This window comes from Danio aesculapii, chromosome 11, assembly GCF_903798145.1.
Source record: "Danio aesculapii chromosome 11, fDanAes4.1, whole genome shotgun sequence".
NCBI classification, from domain to species: domain Eukaryota; kingdom Metazoa; phylum Chordata; class Actinopteri; order Cypriniformes; family Danionidae; genus Danio; species Danio aesculapii.
Genome location: NC_079445.1, coordinates 35357070 through 35384539, shown reverse-complemented (window position 1 = coordinate 35384539; position 27470 = coordinate 35357070). Strand labels below are relative to the sequence as shown.

The 27470-nt window shown below is 33.6% G+C and overlaps 1 protein-coding gene across 1 annotated transcript in view; it reads right to left on the bottom strand.

Annotated features, from left to right (window-relative positions):
• Nucleotides 1-8789: 8789 nt before the first annotated feature.
• The window catches only part of gnai2a (guanine nucleotide binding protein (G protein), alpha inhibiting activity polypeptide 2a), a 110580-nt gene continuing 91899 nt past the window's right edge, over nt 8790-27470 (bottom strand). Inside the window, exons 4-9 of the mRNA XM_056467820.1 lie at nt 26853-27013; nt 18856-18984; nt 15920-16049; nt 15207-15360; nt 12320-12537; nt 8790-9763 (exon numbers count right to left, since the gene is read on the bottom strand). Of these exons, the coding sequence (XP_056323795.1) occupies nt 12347-12537; nt 15207-15360; nt 15920-16049; nt 18856-18984; nt 26853-27013 (765 nt within the window). The 3' untranslated portion in view covers nt 8790-9763; nt 12320-12346. The remainder of the gene's footprint in view (nt 9764-12319; nt 12538-15206; nt 15361-15919; nt 16050-18855; nt 18985-26852; nt 27014-27470) is intronic.

The following is a 27470-nucleotide window of genomic DNA, read 5'->3' as shown; positions in this document are numbered from 1 at the left end:
GCATATGTGCTATTCCAGCATGCGCGTCTCCGCCAATCGCAGCGCAGCATCCCTGCGCTATCCAATCAAATCATCGCAGCGAAAGCCAATCGCAGCTCGCATGAAATCTGAGCGCTCATTTCTTCCCTCTATCAAATTTTGAGTGCTTTGCTTTCAATATCAGTGATGCCAAGTGTAAAAGGCTATATCAATCGACAATCATGTAATCTATCTATCTATCTATCTATCTATCTATCTATCTATCTATCTATCTATCTATCAATCAAATTTTGAGTGCGTTCAATATCAGTGATGCAAAGGGCAAGATTACATTTATAACGACATTCACGCAATCAAACTATCTGTAACATAGATATCCATCAATCTATTTATCAATATATCCATCTATCTTTTTAAAGCATGAGATTCTTTTCTATTCTAGGCAAAATACTTAATGTATATATTTAAATAATATCTATCTGTCTAAAGTTAAATATCTATCTATCTATCTATCTATCTATCTATCTATCTATCTATCTATCTATCTATCTACCTATCATGAGCAACTTTTTACATTCTAAGCTAAAGATTTATTTGCAAATATTGAAATAAAGAATATGTACATTTAAATAATATAACCACTTTAAATATTTTAATATATTTATTATTAATTTTTCTATGTGTATTGACTTGTTTGCATGTTTGTACGAACGTCAAGTATCAAGCATTCTCTAAACAAACAAACAAACAAACAAACAAACAAACAAACCAAAAAACAGACAAATGAATCAATAAATAGCATGGTTTTGCTACATTAACCATAGTTTAATGATTATATTGGTAGTAAAACTTTGTTTATGCAAATAGTAATCAACGGCTCGTACAAACAAACATGCTATACGTTTTTACTTCATAATAAAACCGTAGTTCAGTTTAGTATGGGTTTAAACGTGTGTAATGTAAATATGACCACAAAGAACTTGCTATTTTAAACACATTTAAGCTCAAATATGTGGACCTTACGACATTAAACAGCTGTTTCTCATGTGAGAAAAAAAACTCTACTAGGTCATCTATATTTTACCATCTTTGTATCTTAAATATCTTTAAAAGCACACATTGATAGATTTATTCACTTACCTTGTTATCAGCATAAACGAAATGTTTTCTTGTGTGTTCACATGGCCTTCGGTAGAGTTCACGGCGTGTTGATCAGCGCTCTCTGGCGGTCGGAGAAAACGCTGCAGAGTCCGAGTCTTTTTAACGAATCGATTCTTTTGAACTGCTACACATGGCACGACGCTTACTCCATAACTGGATCACAATAATTTATTTTCGCGCCATCAATGATTTAGCACAAGGCGCAGTCGGATTCACGGTGTTTCGGAGAAAACGCTTTTAGGTCCGTCCGATTCTTCTTAACCAATATATTATTTTGAACTATCAAACATGACACGACGATTATATCATAACTAATAATTTTAACGGCATAAATAATAAAGCGCAAGGCACAGTCAGCCAGATTCACAGCGTCTAAGCAGTGCTCTCTGGCGGGTGAAGAAAACGCTGCAGAGTCCGATTCTTTTTAACGAATCGATTCTTTTGAACTAACTTGAACTTTTTAAACAAGACATGATTATTTTATAACTAGACCACAATAATTAATTGTAACGCCATAATGGTATAGCACAAGGCACAATTAGTTAAAAATTATTAAGAAAATACCACTAATGCAATGCAATTCACACAAAGCCTCCACGTGACACTGATCACGACAAACCCAAGGTGTTTATTGTAATTAGAGTAAAATCTTCCCATTAAACATCCACATCAATATTCTTTAGTATTCTTAAACCCTCATCTGTGACACATTCGGTAAGATTAGAGGTGTTTGGACTATCAAACTCACACAAAAACACGAGTGTGCAGTAGTTGATTCTTTTGTGATGCTATTGCTGAAGCTCAAATGTGCCAATCCGATTTACATGTAGGAAAAAGTGTGAGCTGTTACTGTACCTATTGTGTTTAATGATGGCCAGTTCAAACAATCTTCCTGAAGTGTTAAACTTTAATGCATGAGGTAATGTGGAAAGCACTTGTCAGATCTGTAAACCGGGCATGCCTTCAAGGTTTATTCTCTTGTGGCTTTAAGAAACAGAAACAACACAACACATGCTACTTCAATTACCTGATAATGTGCAGGATGACAGTAGCTAATCAGTAGCTAAGAGAGAGAGATCTATATCGATCTATATATATATATATATATATATATATATATATATATATATATATATATAGAGAGAGAGAGAGAGAGAGAGAGAGAGAGAGAGAGGAGAGAGAGAGAGAGAGAGAGAGAGAGAGAGAGAGAGAGAGAGAGAGAGATAGAGATCTATCTATATCTATAGATAGATAGATAGATAGATAGATAGATAGATCCAGAAACCTTTTTTATTTTTAAAGAAATATATAATATGTACAATCAATGAAATAGCAAAATTGTATTTTCATAAAGCACTGTAAACAATGTGATTTCTTTTTAAAATTAATGTTTTTTAATGTTTTTTATTAACTTTTATTAACTTTTTTTAAATTAAGTTTATTAACTTTTCCTTAACATTAAAGATTTTTGTATTATTTTAGGATTTATCAATACAAGTTTTAGAAAATATCATGAATAGCAAATGCAACAAAATACTTAAACTTCCAGATTTAAAAAAAAATTCTTTCAATTTTGTCAACCATCCCTGAAGCTGTAAATGCATAAAGTGTGTAGTAAATTGAACAAACAGCCTATAGCATAAAAAGAGACTGTGGGAATCTTTTCAACAACCTTACTGACTGATTGTTGATCTGATTATATTATCATACACCGTATATTATGCAGCTGCATTAGCACTTTATTAATAACTGCCCCACTAAGAAAAACATTTTTGGATAGCATTTCTTAACTCCTAATGTCGCTAGTTAACATACTTAATGCATTTTTTTTCCAACACATCCAATAATTTCTGAAATATCAACCTCTACCCAATGGTAGGTATGTCGGTTTATGGGGAAAATACCATTAATATGTTTACTATGAAAAATCTGAAAATATTAAGTGTAAATCAATGTATTTAAAAACAATCAAAATAAAACATTTTTGAACACTAAATCATCTTTATTTTTTGAAGTATGCCATAAAATATTTCAGATTCTCATTTAACATGTTTTCTTGTTTGTTTGTTTTTTTACAATAAAACTAAAATCAAATGTAGTAGTCCAACAGGATTATGTCCAACAGGATTGATTTTTTATTATTTTTTTGTAAACCAAGAATGCGTGTATACCATTACTTAAAACAGTCATTCTTTAAATGACTTTCATTACTTAAAACAGTCATTCTTTAGATGACTTTCATTACTTAAAACAGTCATTCTTTAGATGACTTTCATTATTTAAAACAGTCAAAATATGGTCAATCATTTGGTAGAGCAGACGGTTAAATGAATAAACAGATAGTTTACCCTCAAATTAAAATACCAGGCCTTCATGAGTTTCTATTTTTGTCCTGCTAAACACAAAACAAGAGATTTTGGAAATGTTGAAAATCAGTAGCCTCTGATATCCATAGTAAGGTGCAAATGTATGGAAGATATTAGCTACTAGTTAGTATTTATAAATATCTTATTTTGTTTTGAGCAGAAAAAGAAACTCAAACAGTTTTAGAACAATCTGAGGATTTTTATTTTTTGTGCATGCATTGTCAGAAAAAAGGGTACGGTTGGGGTCCATTTGTGAACACTTGGGGTACAAATGGTGAAGTTGTACCCTCAATGGTTCAAAGTAGCACCCTAAGATACTTATATGTACCCTTTAAGGGTAAAAAAAAAGGTACATATATGTTCCCAACTGTCAAAGGGTCCATGTTTGGGCCATTTAAGGCCCAAAGAAAGGTACAATCACTTGTGTGAAAAAAGGAGCAAGTCAACGTGTATGAAATGGTCCTTCATTTATGTCATGAGTTGTTGGTTATTCTGAAGAAATGCACAAAAATACTGTACATTAACAATAAAATGATTTAATATAAACATGGCCTTATAAATATTATAAATTAATATTTTGGTATTTAAGAAAATGTTAACATAAATCCCCCTAAATGTGAAGTGAAATGGCTATACACATACCTTTCTTTGATTATCAGATTAAATAAACTACTACAATGGACATATAAGTATATAGTAGATGTATACAATAGGAATTAAAGGTAACCAGATTGGTAAACAAAGACAGAGTACAACAGTGTAGCATTAAAAAAATAATAAATTAATAAATTAATGTATGTGTCTTTAAATATGCCATCAGAAATTCCGCAGTTCATTTCAATATAAATAATTGTTGATGTATTTGGCAAAATGCAGATTTACACTGATGAATGACTTTCTATTAGAACTAATTGATTATTATGAAATTTATGTTAAAACAACGAATCAGTGTGAAAGTAGTGCTGTGCTGATGATCTTGAAACACCGGAGAGGATTTGTCTCCATCTTGTGACTGAAAAGTCAATTGTCAGATGATGCTGTGATCAGAACAGGATATCTGCGTTCACACAGTCTCGTAAAGGGCTCAAGCAAAGTTTTACACAGCCTCGAACACGAAATTATGAAACGATCTCCAAATTATGAACAACAAAATGGCGGGTCAGAAAAACATCTGTGGCCGTCATGTAACAGGTTACGTGTGACTGTGAATAAGCAGGTAGGCCTAGTAGGAAAAAAAGCTAGATATGTTTAGATTCAATGACTTGCAACAAACAAGCCAGCAAAAAAACATATATAAAAGCATAATAATAAAATAAGATAAAAATACATGAGCTATAACCAAACTATAGGCCTAGAATAAATAGGAACACAACCATAATAAAAGAACTTCGCTATAAACTATTAAAAACATCTTTATCCATATATTATTGTTGAAAAAAAAACCTTATATCTACATATATTTGGCAATATATGCAAATGTACAAAAACTGTAGTAAATCACTACAAGTACACCTTAAGCTCTAGGAATAAATCCTCATATAAAAGAATAATAGAATACTAGGTCCTTAGGCATTTAAAAAATACAACAGTGTTTTTGAACCATAAATTTATTATACTAGTATTTCCAACACTTTATTAATCTGGATAATATATATATATATATATATATATATATATATATATATATATATATATATATATATATATATATATATATATATATATATATATATATAATGCTATTGTGTAATTTGTTTAAATTAGCCCACTATAGTTGTTCAATCACCTCAAAAGATTAATTCAAGTACTTCACAATAGTTAAAAAAATACTATTAAATGGGTCACTAGAACATACGTTATTTGTGTTGATATGAATGCCATATTTTAATGAAAAAACAAATACTATGAATGTCAATGGCTACTGATTTTCAACTTTCTACTATACACTTCCTGACAAAAGTCTTATTCCTAATACGTCTATTCAAGTATTAGGAACAACAAATAATAACTTGAAATCTAGTTGATCATTTGGTATCAGAAGTGGCTTATATGAAAGGCAAAGGCCTCTAGATTACGCTTATTTTACCAAAATAAAATATGATCATGTCTTGATTTTTAATCCATTAGTACGGTAAGGTCTAACTTTGCTTAGACAAAAGTCTTGTCACAGTGTAGAATATAAAGTCATGCTGCAGTGGAAAAAGAATGAATACTGTGTATGACTCCCATGAGCTTGGACGACTGCAACCATACATCTCTGCAATGACTCAAATAACTTAATAAAGTCATCAGGAATAGCAAAGAAAGCGTTCTTGCAGGACTCCCAGAGTTCATCAAGATTCGTTGGATTCATCTTCAATGCCTCCTCCATCTTACCCCAGACATGCTCAATAATGTTCATGTCTGGTGACTGGGCTGACCAATCCTGGAGCGCCTTGACCTTCTTTGCTTTTAGAAACTTTGATGTGGAGGCTGAAGTATGAGGAGTGCTATCCTGTTGAAGAATTTGCCCTCTCCTGTGGTTTGTAATGTAATGGGCAGCACAAATGTTTTGATACCTCAGGCTATTGATGTTGCCATTAACTCTGCAGATCTCTCGCACAGCCCCATACTGAATGTAACTCCAAACCATGATTTTCCTTCAAACTTGTCTGCTTTCTGTGAGAATCTTGGGTCCATGCGGGTTCCAGTAGGTCTTCTGCAGTATTTGTGATGATTGGGATGCAGTTCAACAGATGATTCATCAGAAAAATCGACCTTTTGCCACTTTTCCAAATGATCAACTAGAATCGCTCTTACAACTGGGATAAATGACAAGACGTTTGTCAGGTAGTGCAGTTTCAGGGGGAAAAAAAGCATATATCTAGTACATCAAAAAAGTAATACATTTGTTGTTCTATCCAATTCAGCTAGAAATTATAATCACAAATAATACCAGATTAATAATTAAAAACTGAAAATTTAATGCAAAAGCACACTACCATCAGAAGGAGCTCTAAGGGACAGTGGTCAAAGTATGAGAATCATGATGACCTGGTCACAGAAACTTGCTTTTGGGACATGGGATGTCACCTCACAGAAGATGTTATTTCATAGAAAGCTGAAAATCGGTAACCATTGACTTCCATAGCTGAAAAAACAAATACTATGGAGGTCAATGGTTTCTGATTTTCAGATTTCTACTATATATATATATATATATATATATATATATATATATATATATATATATATATATATATATATATATATATATATATATATATATATATATATATATATATATATATATATAGTGCATTTAATATAAGAAAAAACCCAGACAGGTAATTGAATGGTGATAGTTTTGGGTACACCACTAGGTTCATGTTGTGGACGGAGTAATTACTGAAAGCTGTCACTAGATGTCAGCGTCAGCCTGACCAAAGCCAACAATTAATAACCGATAACAGCGAGATTCTCAAAACACTCATTTAGTTCAGATCCTACAGTAAATTATCTTTTATTTATCGTTCCTTTCAGTGTATTTGTTTTGAAGCTCTAAACAATTTATAAAAGAAAGAAATTACCATTTTGAGAAGCATATGTTCTGAACATGCTGTTTAATTAACCTGAGCTGATTTTCTGATGTCTTTCCACTCTAACAGGATGAAGTTACTCATTTAAATCTGCCTCATCCTCCTGCAATCTGATCTCAGAAAAAGAGATGAATCTTAATGATCTTTAATAATTAAGTAAGTTACTGTTCTTACAGATGTCTCCCGGTAATGGATAGCCAAAATGAGCTACTGCACATTATCCTAAAATTAGAAAAATATTCCAGTTGATGCCCTACAGCAGGTCTGTAAATGTGCGTTTAATTACTGCAGATTGGATTTTAAATTAATTATTCAGCCAACAATGTGAACTTGTTAACCTTTAAATGTAGACATTCATTTATTCATTTTCCTTCAGCTTACTCCCTTTATTTATCAGGGGTCACCACAGCGGAATGAATAGCCTACTAATCCAGCATATGTTTTACGCAGCGGATGCCCATCAGGCTGAAACCCAGTACTGGGAAACACCCGTACACTCTCACACTCTACTCTCTCATACACTACAGCCAATTTAGCTTATTCAATTCACCTATAACGCATGTCTTTGAACTGAGGGGGAAACTGGAGCACCTGGAGGAAACCCAAGCGAACATGAGGAAAACATGCAAACTCCACACAGAAATGCCAACTGGCCCAGCCGGGAATCGAACCAGCGACTTTCTTGCTGTGAGGCGACAGTGCTAACCACTGAGCCACCATGACACCTAAAATGTAGACATTCATTCATTTTCATCTGCTTCTCCGGGGGCCAGGTCACAGGGACAGCAGTCTTAGGAGAGAACCCAAAACTTCCCTCTCCCCAGACACTTCCTCCAGATCCTCCAGGGGGATCCCAAGGCCTTCCTAGGCCAGCCGAGAGACATAGTTCCTCCAGTGTGTCGTGGGTCTTCCCCAAGGCCTCCTCCCGGTGGGACATGCCTGGAACACCTCCCTCGGTACGCATCCAAGAGGCATCCGAAACAGATGCCCGAGCCACCTCAGGGGACTTTTCTCGATGTGGAGGAGCAGTGGCTCTACTCCAAGCTCCTCACCCTTTCTATAACGCCCCATTCACACGGGGCATCAGCGTCAGCGCTTCACATTCACTTTGAATGGGTGATGTCAGTCATTGCCAAACTGCAATGTGGATCCGTTGCTGCCGATTCAGTGGCGTTGTTCGCTGCAGAAGTTGGGAATTTCTCAACTTCAAGTGTCAACGGATGCACAGCCAATCAGACAGCTCAGACAGTAGCCGTTTGCAGACTTTATTGGTTGACACAGCTATGATGATCGCGTCAGCCCCAACTTCAGACACGCCCTCTGTCAAGCATCGATGCTGAAGCCCCATGTGAATGCACGGTAAGGGTGCGCCCTGTCACCCTGCGAAGGAAACTCATTTCGGCCACTTGTATCCGAGATCTTGTCCTTTCAGTCATGACCCAAAGCTCATGACCATAAGTGAGAGTAGGAACACAGTTTAACAAGAAAATTGAGAGCTTTGCCTTACGGCTCAGCTCCTTCTTTACCACAATGGACCAGTACATCGACTGCATTACTGCTGCCTCTGCACCAATCCACCTGTCAATCTCACGTTCCATCATTCTCTCACTCGTGAAAAAAACCCCAAGATACTTGATCTTTACCTTCTTGAGGTAAGAACTTTGTAGACATGAAAAATAAAATAAATTAAAACACAGGTGGCACGTTTTCATCTAGTGAATGAACTTTTATTTAAATTAAATCATTATATAGGTCTTTCAAAAGAATTTCTGAAGAATTTTTACCAAAAACAGAAACAAAAACGAACAAATAAAAAAAAACCTACCCTTTTTCTCAATTAGATTTCCATTATTAATCACTATTTATTTTTTACATGGTGTGAAAATTCCGGAGGAGAAACGTTTACGTACAGTAGGACAACTCGGGGAGAAAACAAAGTCCATTGTAAACGGAAGTCAAGGCACAAACAGAATGCTAGAAAGAGGAATCGGGAAGATAGAAGAGAAGAAATAAAAAGATTGTTAGATACTGTTACGTACATACTTTAAATATCAGTTATGTTTTAGCAGTTTATTCCCCATTTGTGAAGCTTTTTTTTTGTGCTTTTTCATTTTTTTTTTGTTATTTTTGTATTTTTTTGTATTTAATTTTAAAAAGGAATGCTATGCTGATGTGAACTGATTACTTGTATTGATATACTTGCTATCTTATCATGCAGGACGGCTTTCCATTTTGCTATCGACAAGGACGTCATGTAAACATCATAAAAAAAGCACTTTCCTTTTTTCCAATCATACTCTATATCCAATGCCTGCTGCTTCTTTAAAAAAATAAGCATTACGCAATTAAAACTTGAATAAAATTTGCACATCAGATTCCCTAGAGTAAAATGAAGCATCGTATAAAAAAAACAAACATTTTTTTCGCCTCTGCTATTACTCGAACAAATAAGGAGAGGAAAAAAACATGGAGAATGGACACATTTGGTGATTTGTGGTCATTACCCAAGAAATTAATAATAAAGGTATTAAATGTGGAACTCAATGGAGGGACGGTGTCTGGACAGAGGCTGAAATGGTTGGCAAAGGTTGACATTGTGTTGTGCTCCTCTGAGCTCTCAGTTGTCGTGTGAAAGCAGTAGTTTCTACTTCCTCTGCTCATCAAAACTGTTCAAGTAATCTGAAAGAGGAAGACAAATGCAGTATGAGTGGATACACTAGTTGTTGTGCATCATATTTTTTTTAAATGTATTTTATTGTATTCCGAAGCAACTATTAAAATGCAATAAACAACAAGCATGCACAACACATTCAGTCTGGAGTAAATATATGCGGTGCATTTTACTCTCAATAGCAAAATAAACATACAACTAATATGAATGTTTTGTATATTTTTATACAGCAGTTCTGTCTGGTTCTTGAATCTGATTGGCTGATAGTCATGCGATATTCTGCCAGTAACCGCACTCGTACCGCCTTTTCACCCTTCACCTTTGTGTATTACTCCTCCCACATACAGCAACAAGCAGAGGACACTCTATAGTTTGACAAATATTCCTGCTGTTGGACAACATGATGTACTTTTGAGGCTTTTTAGTCGAGAATGTAGCTGTTTAGATTGCAACTCTGCAGTTTATTTATAAGGATAGTGCCTATTTTAAAATATTTATAAGTATAATATAATATATAATAGAGACATCACATCGGCGGCCATTAGCCTGCCATACTGAGCAGACCAAAGACGGTTGACGTTGTCAATCCACAAGATGGCGGCAGGACCGCATAAGACATTAGAAAATTAAAACAGCGTAATTTTAAACTACAGCTGATCAAATCATTATTAAACTGGTAAGTGATATTCTAAGTTGATCTCTCCCTTTTGTATGCTTTAGTGCTGTATTTATACCATATAATTGTACTGAATGTGAGATGGGACTTGCATATCAGGAATATGTGCTGTGTTGGCAGAAAGAAAGAAAAAATGCCCGCATGCGTTTATCGTTTTTTCCTTGGTAGTGATTGCGCTGCTTTTTTCTGGGTTAATTATTGCGATATACCAATTGCAACAGAGAAATACTGTAGACTGTAATACTGTAGTATTACACTGTTTAATACTGTAAAGACTGTAGTATTTTATGTCACGTTCAGGCTTATAATCTTAAAATGTCAGCAAAATCACCTGTATTGTCATCAATTTAGACATTACATTATGTTAGAGAATCATTCAAATACTATCGCTAAAGTGACGTTGGTGAAGTAGTAACGGTTTCTGCTGTTCTGATGCAGCTGCAGATGTGAATGAATGGCGGAAGAAAGTAGTTCCTCTTACAAAAGTGTTTTTAGTGTTTGATTTTCTTTTTTATATACACGATTATGCCATCAAACTGTTGTATAAACGCAATCACACTCGTTGCAGTGCAATAATGCTGTAAATCAGCACTGGTGGGACACTAAGGTATGCTATGAGTGTGATATTGCACTGCATATAATATCAGTGTATACATCTTTGCAATTCATCAGTTGATGTTTATAAAGTCATGTTTATGTATACAACAGCACTTTGTTAGCATATTTAAAGATTTTTAATTGAATTATCAGTGCTCTTAATAATTAGTATTTTTTGTATTTAATCATGATTCAAAACACATTTTATATTGGGGATGAAATTAACTACAACCACTGGAAAATACAAAAGTTTTGGAAAGAGATAATAGAATGTATGTCACAATGTATGTTCTTCAAGCTAGAAGGGCTATTGCATATTGTATCAACTCTGATTATATAAAGTTAGTCTCTGTAGTCCAACAAAGGCAAGCAGATCTTTGACTATCTTTGGAAATCATGTATGAATATTATGTAAACTGTGTGTTTGTAAACATGTATTTTATTGTATTATTGTTATTTTGACAATATCTATTTTTTTATGTTTTAATTAGTTTATTTATTAATACTTTTATTTATTTATTATTTTTGTTTGTTATGTCATTTAAATGTGCATATGTATATATATATGTACATATATATGTACATATATAAGAAAAGTGTGAATTTGTGTGCTGTTTTGTAGGCTGCATTGTTATTGTATGCCTAGTTGATGGGGGGGGGGGGTGTTTTTGAAGAAGGTTTTTATTTAAAATGTAAAAAAAACAAATAAATAAACTTTAAAAACACCACAATATCTACTAGCATAAAAATACTAAGCTAATATATTTTCAAAGAGAACAATGAACAGTCATTAGTAAAAAGAACTGCAGTTGTTGTATTGCATTTAGGTAAAGTTATACAAACTAATTTCAAGAGGAGCACGTGATATGATTGATCATGGCTGGTCTCTCATCTGCAATCATTAATACACCAACCAGATTATTCCATTTCACAATAAATAGCCCATCTAGCCTTACTCCCAAATCTTTGTTTTAGAAGAATTGTTGTAAAAGCACTTTAAAATGAATAAACGAATAATTGAAACATTTCTATTGCTTTGTGGAGTTGGGGAAGTAATCCCAGAGTGTATGATCACATGCCATAACAAAAGCCAAAAAATTCCAGGAAAGAAATTGATAATTGCATGTAATTTAATAGCAAAACTAAACATTTTGAATGCAATAAACAGAAGAAATTAGAAAAAATAAATCCCTAGAAACGGATATATTTTTCTTTCAACACTGCTGTTTGTCTATTCATGCCTAGGTTTTTTTTTTTTCCAGAAAATGCTTATTTCAGTATTGCTGCATACCTCAACTCATCTTCTCGCTCGTGTGGTCTAGAAGAGCCCACAGTCCTTCAGGTTGTTTTTGATGATGACGTCGGTCACGGCGTCGAACACAAACTGCACGTTCTTGGTGTCCGTGGCACAGGTGAAGTGAGGGTAAATCTCCTTGGTTTCTTTCTTCTTGTTCAGGTCTTCAAACTTGGTGCGGATGTACTCAGAGGCCTCGTCGTAGTTGTTTTCGCCTTGTTGAGAAAAGGAAACACAAAGCTCAATGAGAAAACTGTAGAGGAGAATCAAAACAGAAAATAAGTGACAGACAGGGAACTGCAACCCATTAACTTCCACACATTTTTTTATTTGGATAAAAGCACCGTATGTAATTTTCACCACTAGAGGGCGTGTATTCACAATAAACAAAGGCATGTCTGAGCGGTTTTGTTGTTTCCCTGTTTTCTGTAAAACCAAACTGAAAATCAAGGGTATGTGACATTATTAGCGTGGTGAAACAGCCCATGCTCCATCTCACAAGCTCTCTGCATTTCAAACATTCTTCAAAATATTTGAGATGATGTAAATACATTGAGTATAAAACAAATTTGCTATCGACAAATTTTTATAACAAAATCTTACATTTTGTCCTGTTAAATTCTGTTCCTGACACCAATCTAAAGCAGCACAATATTGGACAAAACTGATATTTAGTTTGTCTGATATATATATATATGTGATATGAATGTAATTTCACAAGATGTCTTATAACTCTTTGGAATGAATTCATGATTTTATATTGATTGGGCTTATTTTGTAAAGGAGTGTCTGCATAAATGCAATACAATTCAATCGATACAAATTAATTTGATGGTTTTCAGTGGAATCTAACTGTATTGAGGTATAGAAATTCAATAATAATAATAATAATAATAATAATAATAATAATAATATACAAAATAACACTGTATTAGTGCAGAGTCTTCACTGTATAAATAATTAAATACAATTCATTTAGGTTTATTTACCTTTATAACAGCTTGGTTTAAGTTTGCTTAAATCTTACACAGTCACATGTATTAAAAACACCAACATAGGAAAATCGTTCAATATATTTTAGGGTTAAATTTTGCGATGACCCCAAAACCACATGTTCTGAACTGCTGATCCTGCAATGTGACTATTGCAGATTCACACATTGCGATATCGATGCTGAAATGATATATTGTGCAGCCCTACACCAATCTAAGTAAATTTAGTGGGTCTTTTTTATTATTATTATTATTATACTCAATGAGCAAAGGGTCAACCAAGCAGATACGATGAATGTTAAAAGATTAAAAATGGAAAAACTAAATTCAAAAACAGCATTTCTTAAAATTGTCGTTTAATTGACATTGATTGATATCAGTGAAGTTGCTGTTCTGTGTTAGATGGATGTCATAAAAATCAACCCTTGAAACTAGTTGGAAAAACTTGTTGGGTCTGGTCTGTTTATCACATCTAAGATATGCACACATCAAAGACAGCATGTTAATTCATCAGCACTGGATTGGATTATGAAACGTAGGCAAGTATATGTGTAATTAATATTGTATTAAGCAGGGCAGCATGATATTGGAAAAATCTTTTAATTTTTCAATTTTTTAAAATAATTTTAGATTGATTGGGATGATTCTGTAAAGGAATGTATATGCATAAAATATAAGAAATTAGCATAGATCAATTCCATTAAGAAAAGATACAAATTATTTAAACAGCGTTTTATTGTTTTTGAGTCGTCAAACTGTATTCAGGTATACAGTAACTGAATAATCAAATGCAAAATAATACTCCATAGTCTTGTTTTATAAACAATTCAATAGAATTTATCGTTATTATTCAAGTTATCGTTATTTGCGTTATAATTTATAATAAGTTATTCATTTAAGTTACACTGTTATATTCATCAAGTTTAAACAGTACAACTTACTAGGCCTAAATGATTTTGAAACCTTCACACAATCACAGGCTTCAAAAAACACGAAATGATCAATTATAATCCAGACTCAACATTGCAAATACTCACGATGTCACTATTGCGAATGTTCACATTGCGATATCAATGCTGAAGTGATATATATCATGCAGCCCTAATATTTAGTATTGTTTACTGTAACCCCTATGATGGATATATCTCAGAAAGCAGATTTCAGTGTCTTATTTCAACTTCTTTATTCTTTTTTTTAATTATTATATATGTTTAATGTTATTTATTATTTAATGTAGAAAAAAAAACATGTTCACCATCTTGGATGGCCTAAGTTTATGAACTACATTAATTTGCATTTTTAAAATCCAACTCATTTATTCATTTTCTTTCGGCTTAGTCCCTTTATTAAACAGGGGTCGGCACAGCAGAATGAACAGCAGAATGTGTTACGAAGCAGATGCCTTTTCAGCTACAACCCATCACTGGGAAACATCCATACACACTCATTCACACACATACACTATGACCAATTCACCTATAGTGCATGTGTTTGGACTGTGGGGGAAACCGGAGCACCCAGAGGAAAGGAAACCCACGTGAACACGGGGAAAACATGCAAACTCCACACGGAAATGCCAAATGACTCAGCCGGGACTCAAACCAGCGACCTTCTTGCTGTAAGGCACCAGTGCTAATCACTGAGTCACTGAGTTGCCCCTAAATCCAACTCATAATCCTAATAGTATAATATACCTAATACTATCCATAATGTATTTAAATGCACAAAACCCCAGGTACATTTATTTAGACACTAAAAAGGACAACATTGATTTCGTTTAGTCTTTAATGCACAGGTAAAGATTTATTGAGCTGGAGCACTTCAAAGCACTCTTGAAGCATTTGCGCACTTGAATAAGCTGGTTTATTGGGTAGCTAGCTGTTTTATAGTACCTGAATACTCAGGAAAGCAGATGGTCAAGGCGCTGCGTGTGATTTTCTGCTCAAACAGATCCTTCTTGTTGAGGAAGAGGATGATGGAGGTCTCCGTGAACCACTTGTTGTTGCAGATGCTGTCGAAGAGCTTCATGCTCTCGTGCATTCGATTCTGTAATGAAATGAAGAGATGTTAGAATCATTTGTGAAGTATAATGTGACACTGAAGACTAGAGTAATGATGGCAACAAATCAGCTTTACAATGACAGGACTAAATTACTCTTTAAAATATATTTAAACTGAATCATGAGCTAAACTGGGGTCAAATGTAATACCTCATTTCCACTGAGTGGTACATTACAGTTCGGTATGGGTCACCTTTACCAGACGTGTGTCTCTACTGGCAAACGGTATCAACAGTACAGTTTTGGTAAGCGTGATGAACGACAGAAAGTTGCAGTCGACTTAATTATCGCTTGAAGTCCACATATCGTTTGAGAAGCACTTCTTAAAAGTGAAATCTCTCGTGCTTCAGGCGACATCGTAAACTACACAGGAGACACGGCGGATTCTGTTCATCTTCTCGGTTTTGTGATGACAAGTTTTGTTTGAGCTGGTTGTGGTACAGTATGGTTCACTTTTTGGTACCTTTTGACAGTAGAAATAGCCATAAAAGCACACCAAATCGTACCGTACCACTCAGTGAAAACGGCCTGTTAGAGTCTCTCACCATTTCTTCATCCTCAGCCAGCACCAGGTCATACGCACTCATGGCCACACAAAAGATAATGGCTGTCACTCCTTCAAAACAGTGGATCCACTTCTTTCTCTCTGAACGCTGACCGCCGACATCAAACATCCTATATAAGAGACAGCAAACATGGGTAAATGTTCAGCATTATAAACAGACACATCTATAGGTGTATCAAGAACATCTGAAAATATCAAGTACTCCCTGAAAAACCCTAAATAACAGGATATCTAATCTGCCAAACAAGCAAAAGCCTTCTTTAATTTGATAAAATGGGCAAAAATAGTTCAACTTAATATAGAAAAACATCTTAGGGGATGTTCAGACAACTATGCCACAAGATATTGGTAGTGGTTAACTAGCAACAAATAATAATGTTTTGGAAAACTGTTAGTATTAGTATTATTTCTGTGTAAAAAATGTTTCTTGAACAAAGCTATTGTATATGTATTACACCTTTAGTCTACAGAATAGATCTCAAACTCGATTCCTGAAGGGCCGCAGCTCTGCACAGTTCGACTCCAACCTTAATCAAACATAGCTGACTCAACCAATCAAGGTGTTCAAGACTACTAGATTATCTAATGCTAGATTATCTACTAGATTATTAATACTAGATTATTAAACTTCCCAAAAAGACATTATAATTTGAACGGCATATGCGCTTATGTTAGTCTTTTTTTATTATTCCAGAGGTTTCCATAATCCTGGACAAGGCCGTATCCTGAGCAGCTAATGTGGTGGTCATGGAGGAGTGGAGAGCATGAGACTGATTCCTGTAAGACCCCGGTGACAGACGAGTCCTCGCATTGATCCTGAAGGGACAGCCTGTACACCAGCCGGTGACCTACTCATAACTGCAGCTTCTCCACGATGGACGTCCAGCATTCTCCAGCCTCCGGCACCTAGACTTCAGCTCTGCACAAGACCTTTAGCCATAGGAGAAATGGTCGTGCCCAACTGAGCCTGGTTTCTCTCAAGGTTTTTTAATTCTTCACTTTTTTTCTTCGCCACTGTCGCCACTGTCTTGCATGGTTCAGGACCTGTGAAGCTGGGCATCGATGGATTTGCTCTTCAGTGTTTGAACTCTCAGCAGTGAATATTAAACCACACTGAACTGAACTAAACTGAACTTCAACACTGAAATCCTGACTAACACTATTAAGCAGGTGTGAGTTGGAGGTGGTTGGAGCTAAACTATGCAGAGCTGTGGCCCTCCAGGAATAGAGTTTGAGACCATTGGTCTATAGGCATGCGCAGGTACTTGACAATCCAAACAACAATGGCTGACTACTAGAAGTATAGTGTTAACAAAGCGACTACTGGCCCGACATGCACAATACAGTATTTGTAATAGAGACACACATAATTTTTGGCAGAAAATGGCATTTTAGGTTTACACCCGAAAAAGAAATACAGCCGAAAATATAAGATGAAATAAAGGTTATGCTGCGTTGCAATGAACAGCAGTGTTCAGTGTGCTGTTTCACTCTCCCTCCAGCAGAGCACGGGCAACTTCAAAATAGCATTCAAAAATTATTTTATTTCCTTGTTTTTTTTTTTTTCTTCAATATAATAATAAGTTATTGAGTTAAATAAAAAAAAAATTATTTTTGATTTTTACTTTTGCCAAGTGCATCCAGAATTTTTGGTTTTGGCCCAGTATTTTCATTTCAGTGCATCCCTAATTTTTATTTATTTTCACTTGAAGAAAATAACCACAAAGTAGAGGTAAGTAGAGGTAATGTTTTTCTTTTGTCGCATGTTAAATATTACAAAATTATAAAAATAAAAACAAATTATAAACCTAAACATGTAATAAATAAATATATAAATAAATAAAACGTTTCTGTTTCTGTACATCAATGCATATTAAATCCATCCTGCTTTAGCAATCCCCATCACTTAAAGTGGCGAATGACAAAACTGCAGTGCACACTTAACATCATAACGCACACTTTGCAATAATAAACAGTTTTTGTACATTGGTGTGGATGCTAATATAGTTACCTCTATAGTTCTCATTCTTGCTGTGAATGAGCCTTAAGAAAGGAAAAAGTCAAACTAATTAGAAGTAACCTAAGAGCAAGTAAACAATGATTTCAGGTCACATCTAGCTTTCCACAAATTATATATTACCAGTGCTGACTGGAAATTTATGGGGAAAACAGTGCATTTGCAGAGTCAGCGTTCTAAGCAAAACATCCCTTTCTCTTCTTTAGGTGTGGACATTCATACGTGTCACTGGCATTTGTTGACATTTGAGTCTCCGCTTTGTTTCTATGGTAATGGAGGGCTTGAAAGCAGGATGGATGAGACAGGGAGGGAGGATGGAGGAGATGAAACTTCCGGTCTATTTCAGAAGTCATTCATTTCTGCCTCTCAAATCGAACAGTGCAGACCTGGAAAAGACGTCACTGCCATTTCTAGGAATTTCCGCGATCATGTTCCTCTTATGTGGCATTTCCCTTTCTACACACACACGGTACATAATATGATTTACGAGACATTAAATAAAGTAATAGAGCTTATAGGACAGCTGGCTCATGTTTGATCTTTCGAAAGGTTGGCCTGACATTTCTTCTGTAGATTAAAGCAGACACATTCAAAGAGAATCATTCCAGGCTTGATGCATCCCATAAACTGAGCAAACAGAACCACAGATTTGAGATAAATTACTCCCAAAACCTAATACCAGAAACATGTGGATGGCACAGGATTAATTCCTCGATTCCATTGAGAGTTAAAGTGGGTGTTGGTGGAAAATGGCTGTTAGATTGGGCAAATGAGATGTTTGAAGTGTGAATGTATGTGAACATGCATGCTAAAAACACCTACTAGAGGGTGCGAATAATAAAATCTCGGTTCAAATCAGAGTGAAATAAGGACTTCCATGCATGCAGGGGCTTTCTCACTTGAAGTGCAGGTCTTTGAAGGTGAAATGTGTCTCTACGATGCCAGTGGTTTTCACTCTGGTCCTCAGGACGTCCTGCTGGGTTGGGATGTAATCGGCTTTGGCTATCCTCTCCATGTCATTCAGATAGCTGCAAAACACAAAGAGGATGGTACAAAACATTAGCTTTAAAAATAACTGTTTGGGATCTGTTATAAATACTGCGCTTAATATAATTATTAATATTTTCATTATTAATATTAATAACTATGCACACACACTTTCAGTATGTTAACTATTAAATTGAAATGTCAAAATTCAAAATGTCTTTAAAATATAAAAGGACAAAAGACAATGCTTGAAACCAAAATTAACAAATAATAATAACAACAACAAATAAGTTAAATACCAAAACAATAATTTTATATAGTCTCAACGGCAATAAAAACAGAACAAATATAAATAAATAAAAACAAAAAAAGATGTAAATAAAATGAAAACAGAACAAACATAAATAAAAACAGAACAAACATTAATAAATAAAAACAGAACAAACATAAATAAATAAAAACATGAACAAATATAAATAAAAACATGAACAAATATAAATAAATAAAAAGATAACAAATATAAATAAAACAAAAACATAACAAACATAAATAAAAAAAAAACAGAACAAATATAAATAAATGAAAACATAAATATAAATAAACAAAAATAGAACAAACAGAAATAAAAACAGAACAAATATAAATAAATAAAAACAAAATGAATATAATTAAAACATAACAAATATAAATAAATAAAAACAAATATAAATAAATTAAAACATAACAAATATAAATAAATAAGAACAGAACATACGAAAAAACTGAATGAATATAAATAAATAAAAACAAAACGAATATAATTAAAACATAACAAATATAAATAGATAAAAACAGAACAAATAAATAAATAAATAAAAACAAATATAAATAAATAAATAAAAACAAATATAAATAAATTAAAACATAACAAATATAAATAAATAAGAACAGAAGATACATAAAAACAGAACGAATATAAATAAATAAAAACAGAATGAATATAATAAATTAAAACAGAACGAATATAAATAAATAAAAACAGAATGAATATAAATAAATAAAAACAAAATGAAAATAATAAATAAAAACAGAACGAATATAAATAAAAAAACAGAACGAATATAAATAAATAAAAAAACGTAACAAATATAAATAAAATAAATAAATAAATAAAAACAAATAAATAAATAAATAAAAACAGAACCAATATAAATAAAAACAGAACAAATAAACAAACAAATAAATAAATAAAATAAATAAAAACAACAAATATAAACAAAATAAAAACAGAACAAATATAAATAAATAAATAAAATATTTAATGCACTTTAACTTTAATATAAAAATTAATTAAACTTTTAAAATAAACTTACTTATAATTAGAAATACTTGTTATTTAATATTTTAACACAAAGACACACACATTTATTTGAAATATATACGCATAATTTACATCAACAAAATTTCCCTTTTAAAATTTCAGTACCCCTGAAAAAAAAGTCTCTCACTTTATTGAACATTCGATTAAATGATGTAAACAAAAATATGGCACAAGTAACAGTTTAGACAAATACTGTACACTGCAAAATACAGTAGACTTCTGTGACTCAACTGTGTCAGCAGCGTTGGTGTGAAACAAGCCTTGTATACGATGTTCTTATGCAAAACACGGCATGTGCAATCGTCTAATCAAATTTCCAAACAGAGGAACAGACGAACCGCCTTGTGACAGTGACGATGCAGATCTTCATTCAGCTGCCAGTCAAACGCTGGCAGAAACACAGCTTGGATGAGCTGCGTAGGCAAGAACTCCTGCCAGCAGCACTGAATGTTATTGCTCCACCTAATGCTGTACTACGACTCAGACTACTAACAGTACCATTTCATGACAAGCCAAGAGTCCACGTTTTCAACACTGCAGCGCAAGAGAATAAGGCTACAACACTCCTTAATGTAGTTTCTGCCTTTCGTGGTGGTTTTTACATTTATCATGCCTGAGAGCAGTCTCAGCATTGCCTGAATCCCAGCAGATGCTGCAATTCACAAGCCTAAAATAATCAAGCACAGCCTAAATCAAATTGAAATGTGCTGATAATCCCTCTTCACAAAGCATGGCTTAGAGCTGCCTTTGTAGCCCTTACCTAGCACAAAATGTTTAGTTTTGAGATTTACAGGAGTGCTTTCTTGACGCCTCATTAAGCTTTACAATTTCACACACTGCTTTTGCTCTGATTTATGCATTTATGGTGCAGTAATTTCTGCTGTACAGACTGGAGAGAGATAAGGGATAGAGCAGATTTAAGTCACTCTATAACAATGATAAATTAAGAATTCTACTTGGTGAAGTGCCCACTGCTTCTTTAGTAGCTTGTTGTATTTATAAATGCCACAAACAAAGGGGTGAAGGGGGGTAAATACTGTATATACACAAATGTATTTAGTTGTTTTATTGTAGGTATTCTGTATATATTTCTTTCCGCTTTATAAATTATTATTATTATTACAATCACTATCCTCATTTCTATTATTATTACTTTCATTGCCGATAAATTGAATTGATCTGAATAGAGAGCGAGAGAAAGAGAGAGAATTGAAAAAATACTGCATTATAACTGTTTACATAAAACACTTTAAATTAATTTTACATTTACTTTTTAATACCACACAAAAATAAAAGTAATAAAAGTATTATTACCCTTTTAACATGTCTACATAAGTTGAGTAGGGAAAAAAAGAAACTTCCATCAACCACAGAGAGCAAAGCCTCGATTTTTACAACATTTCATTTCAAAAGTGATACAATCACACAATAAACTTTAAAAACTACAATCAGGAATATTAACTATTAAACATAAATACCAAACCTAATATTCTGGATTTGACTAAACTTAAAAACACAACGTTAATGTCTTTATCTAAACCAAGTTCTATCTTCTTTTTCCTATTCATATACAGTTGAAGTCAGAATTATTAGCTCCCCTTTGATTTTTCTTTTGATTTTAAAACATATTTCCCAAATCATGTTAAACAGAGCAAGGAAATCTTCACAGTATGTCTGATAATATTTTTTCTTCTAGGGAAAGTCTTAATTGTTTTATTTCGGCTAGAATAAAAGCAGTTTTAAATTTTTTAAAAGCCATTTTAAGGACATAATTATTAGCCCCTTCAAGCTTTATATTTTTTTTTATCTAGAGAACAAACCATCGTTACACAATAACTTGCCTAATTACCCTAACCTGCCTAGTTAACCTAATTAACCTAGTTAAGCCTTTAACTGTCACTTTAAGCTGTAAAGAAGTGTCTTGAAAAATATCTAGTCAAATATTATTTACTGTCATCATGGTAAAGATAAAATGAATCAGTTATTAGAAATTAGTTATTAAAACTATTAGGCTTAGAAATGAGTTCTAAATGTCTTCTCTCTGTTAAACAGAAATTGGGGAATAAAATAAACAGGGGGGCTAAAAAAAATCAGGGGGGCTAATAATTCTGACTTTAACTGTATAGCTAACTCATCTTGATCGATAATAAAATTCAAACAGACAAATATTTTTTCCCTAATAGATTTAAAACCAACAATAAATACATCTATAAAGGAGAGAGCATGCACGTGAGAAAGAAACTATTATTAAAATTATAGCTATTTTATTGTTTTATAATGTCTACTGTATATTTCCTTTTTTCAATATTATTATTGTTATTATTACAACAATACACCATTTACAACATAAGAAATGCTTACTAAACTAAATTTATAAGCCTTATTTAAAGTATGTATGCGAGAGAAACTATTATTAAACTTATAATTATTTTATTGTTTTATAGCACGTGTTCTGTATATATTTATTTCCTTTTTTCAATATTATTATTGTTATTATAACAACAATACACCATTTACAACATAAGAAATGCTTACTAAACTAAATTCATAAGCCTTATTTAAATTATATGATTAAATTATATATATTCAATTATTATTAGGAGTATTATCTGTTTTTTATTTTTATTTTTTCTGTCATTCTTTTTTCAACTACCATATATTTATCAATCTGATTGATCTGTAAATATTTTATTAATCTGATGATCTTAATATATTATATATTTTATACATATCTGCTTTTGGCATAAAATGCTTTGGCAATACTGTATAAAACATCATGCCAATAAAGTAACTTGAAAGAGAGAGGTAGAGAAGAAATTAAGAGAGTCCTCAGGCCACCTTATGAGAGAAAAAGGCCTTTTTAACTTTTACTTAAGCTCTCAGTCTTTATGATTCATGATTATTATTATTATATACTATTCTTCATCTTTTTTTCATTGCAATACTTAATTAATATTGTGACAACATACATGTATAATATGTCATGCCAATAAAGCTCTGAATTCGAGAGAGAGAGAGAGAGAGAGAGAGAGAGAGAGAGAGAGAGAGAGAGAGAGAGAGAGAGAGAGAGAGAGAGAGAGAGAGAGAGAGAGAGAGAGAGAGAGAGAGAGAGAGAGAGAGAGAGAGAGAGAGAGAGAGAGAGAGAGAGAGAGAGAGAGAGAGAGAGAGAGAGAGAGAGAGAGAGAGAGAGAGAGAGAGAGAGAGAGATTAACAACCACCCGCTATCATTTAAGGTTTGGGGAATTAAAGTCATGTCTCTGATAAACGGAGCTAGAGTTTATTAGAGCCAAGAGTACAGTTTAATACTGCAGCTGATCTGTAATGAGAACAATATGCCAAAGCCACAGCTTAGTACAGTGGCTGTTCAGAAGAAATGTGAAAAATAAAGCATCTAAAGGTACATACTGTTTACTGATTTCAGCTCTACTAGTATGGTTTGTTCTGAACGGTGTGTATAGCAGTACTTGATTGTTGTGACAGGATCTGTGCAGACAGACAGACAAAGATCTTTTCTTGGATGCATTGGATGTTTGTCTTGTTTCTCACTGGAAGGGGAGCAGCGCTTGATGTCTGGCTGTGGTTTAGAGGATGGGAAGATCTCATGAAAAAGAGCCAAAAATAAGTTCCAATTCTCAGTTCCAGTAAAAACGTAATGCTACAGCTTACATTGGTTTTCTGGATTATATAGATGAGTGCAATGAAGAAGATATGAAGGATTTCTGAATCTGGTGTGCATGGAAGAACTCCACTAGCCTTTACAAAACACCAACCTTAACCCATGCAGACACTTGTGAGGATTCTGAATCATGATAAATCACAGACTGTGATACAAATCCTTCATAGCCATGCTAGTTTATCTCTCTTTTGTCTTGCATTATAAAATAAAAGTCAAAACCTAAAATTGAAGGCAAAATTATTAGCCCTCATTACTAGCACTCAAAAAACTCATAAAAAGTGAATTCTTTTCAAATATTGTGCTACATAAATATAAGTGCATAAAGAAGAGAACATTTTTAAACATAAAAGTTTTAATAAATTTCTGATAACTTATTTCGTTGGTCTCTGCCATGAAGACATTATTCTTTACCAGTTATTTTGTAAGATACTTGTTTTCAGTGTAAAGTGCAATGTTAACTAGGCAAGTGATGCTAATTAAAAAAGTCATTGGACAACAGTGATTTGTACTGTAGCCAATTGAAAAAATGTATTTCTTAAATGGGGCTAATAATTATAATAATATAATTTTAAAAATGTAAGTAATACACTTTATATTTAAATAAAATCAAGATAATTAGAACCTAGATGCAAGATGGATGCAATGAATTGATGGATAGTAATAAATTATACAGTTGAAGGCACGTTTATTAGACCTGCTGTGAATTTTTTCCCCCAAGGATTTCCCAAGTGATAAAGCAAGAAAATATTCACAGTATTTCATGCAAGTAATATATATTCTTTTTTTTTTAAAGGTCTGTATTAATATTATTATTATTATTATTATTATTATTATTATTATTATTATTATTATTATTATTATTATACACACACACACACACATATATACATATTTATACATTGTACTGATGCGAAGAAAAATAGTTGCCTGCATCTCTCATGTGCTAAAAATAATAGTAGACTGCATCTCTCTACAAGGAGTTTTTGCTATTCATTTCTGATGTAGACATTTTAGTGTGTGTTCAGAGGGTGGGGAGGGAGTGGCGGCTTCTGTAAAAACCACACTTCTCTCCACCCACACATACACACAGACTGTAAACCGTCTCCGATAAACATCTGCAGAGCCTAGCAAGCACAACTAAATATTATGAAAACTAAGATTAGCGCTTCCTCTATCCTTCCACAACCCCTTTTCCCACCAACAAATTACATCATCACTCATTCCCTAATTCAAGGCCAAATCGACCGTGATCCCCCGCGAGGGAACGCTCCGCCTGCCCCTGATTGATTCCTAGTGTATTCAGCATGGGAAAATTCATGGAAATCCTGACCTAGGCCAACCCTCCATTTAATAGCAATTGGTTTCTCAACGAACCGTCAACTGTTAAGAGTTTCTGCTTGCTTTAACGCATCGATCTGATCCAGCTCGCTCTCATCGCGCATTTTAATCTGTCTTTTTATCCCTTCTGAATTTAAAAAGGTGCTACCGGGTAGGTTTCAGTTTTTCTTCATTTAGAGAGATGCTTGTGGGTGGTTCAATAAAAGGAGATACAATTTGCATTTCTAAAAATTAAGAGAGAAAATAATGTTTATTAAAAGTAATGATCTTCTCTGTATGTTGATGGAAATAATATTGTAATATTTCAGTGATTATCAAACACATTACTTCCTTTTTTCACTTTTCATGGGAAAAAAATCCTTAGAGCAGGGGTGCCTCAGTTTATTCTTATGAAGAGCCAAAAACTAAACTTGGGCCAAAGGTAAACATATTTGCCATGGGTAATTTCAGAATTTATTAATATTATTTAACAATAACTAGAAAACATTACTTTATATCAGGGCTTCTTAAAGTCTGGACTCCGGTTCGAATCCGGACCGTAAGGGTATTCAGTCCGGACCTACTAGGAGTATTATTTGTCAGCTCTTTATGTTAATAAAAGCGAATGTGGCGCTAGTAATAAGTCATGATTAAAAGACTTTTAAACCACCCTTTGTGTAATCAGTGATAAATTCTGTTACTTTTCATGTGGTAAAAGTTTTGGCATTTTAGAAAATAATTTGATGTTTTGATTTCCACCATTTAATATTTGATTACACAATAATACACAACAGGAAAAAACTAATGAACAAATTTGGACAAGAACTTGATTGTCAGCTAAAGAAGATATTCTTTGCAGAAAAAAATATATTGTTACAGCCCAATAAATGATAATGACTGACAAATGATTACAATAATTTAAAATATAACTTTAAAAAAAAAAAACTGAAAGAAATAGTGACTTTGGACACCTGCATTTGGAGAATCACCCTTATATTAGTTTGTATTTACAGTGGAGCGGTTTTTGTTTCTACATTAAACCTTTGAATGTTTATGTTAATATAATCATCAGAACTACCCACCCTGTTCCATCTGTAAATGCATGCTTATCCTCTGATAGCCGGAATGTTAAAGGTTATGATATTGGCCTATCATGAATAATGATTGGTCTGAGGGCTTGGTGATATGGTAAAAATGCAATCTCGATAATTATTTTCCATATTGAACAATGACGATATAAATTTCGATACAAGTTGTTAATGCTTCCAGATTTAAGAGTGCCTCAACAATGACTAAAGCCACAAAAATTAGAGGGTCCATTAAATGACTTGACATTTTCGGCCAATAAATTTTTGGTGGCAAAAAATTTGGTGCATCTCTAATATCAACACACTTTTAGATTCCTATTGATGCACATTTCCGCTGTGTGATTGGCTCTTAGGTCAACATAGAGTAAGAAGTCCTAAGTTTATGATTGTTATTGACATCAATCACGATTCGATACAATATCGCTTATCGGCCCAGCCCTACTTGGTAGGTATTTTGGGAGAACTTACTATGCAGCGGAGTCATTGAGTTGGTATTCTCTGGCACGGGTGAAGCAGCTCTGTACTCCTCCATCAGCCCACAGTCTGCAGATGACATTGGCCAGCTCGTCTGGAAGGATACCCTGCTCTTCTGCTGTCCCAGACAGGGCAAACAACTGACGGGCATCATCCTAGAAGACAAACAAATAAACAGAAATACAGTTAAAAATAATGCACATCAAAGCACACATGAAATCATACGAAGCATATGATTTTGTTAGTTCACTTTGCTAGTTTTGTGGGGAACAATTCATCTGGGTTGTTGCTAGATCAGATACATTTGCGGCCGGAAGTTAATGAGAATTATGTCTATTATTTATAAAATTGTCCATTTATTGTATTTTATTAACGTCTACCCGCACCCCAACCCTAAACCCAACTGTCACAGTAACGTAAAAACAGTAGTTGTACCAAGTATTATTTATGTTATATATTAAATTATCCAACAAATTGTATTTTTTAACTGCTACTCCCACCCCAACCCTAAACCCAACTGTCACAGTACTGTAAAAATATTAATTATTGTTACACAGTGTCACAAAAAAAGCTGCTTTATTAATGTGCATATCGTACTTCCGGCCGGCTGCA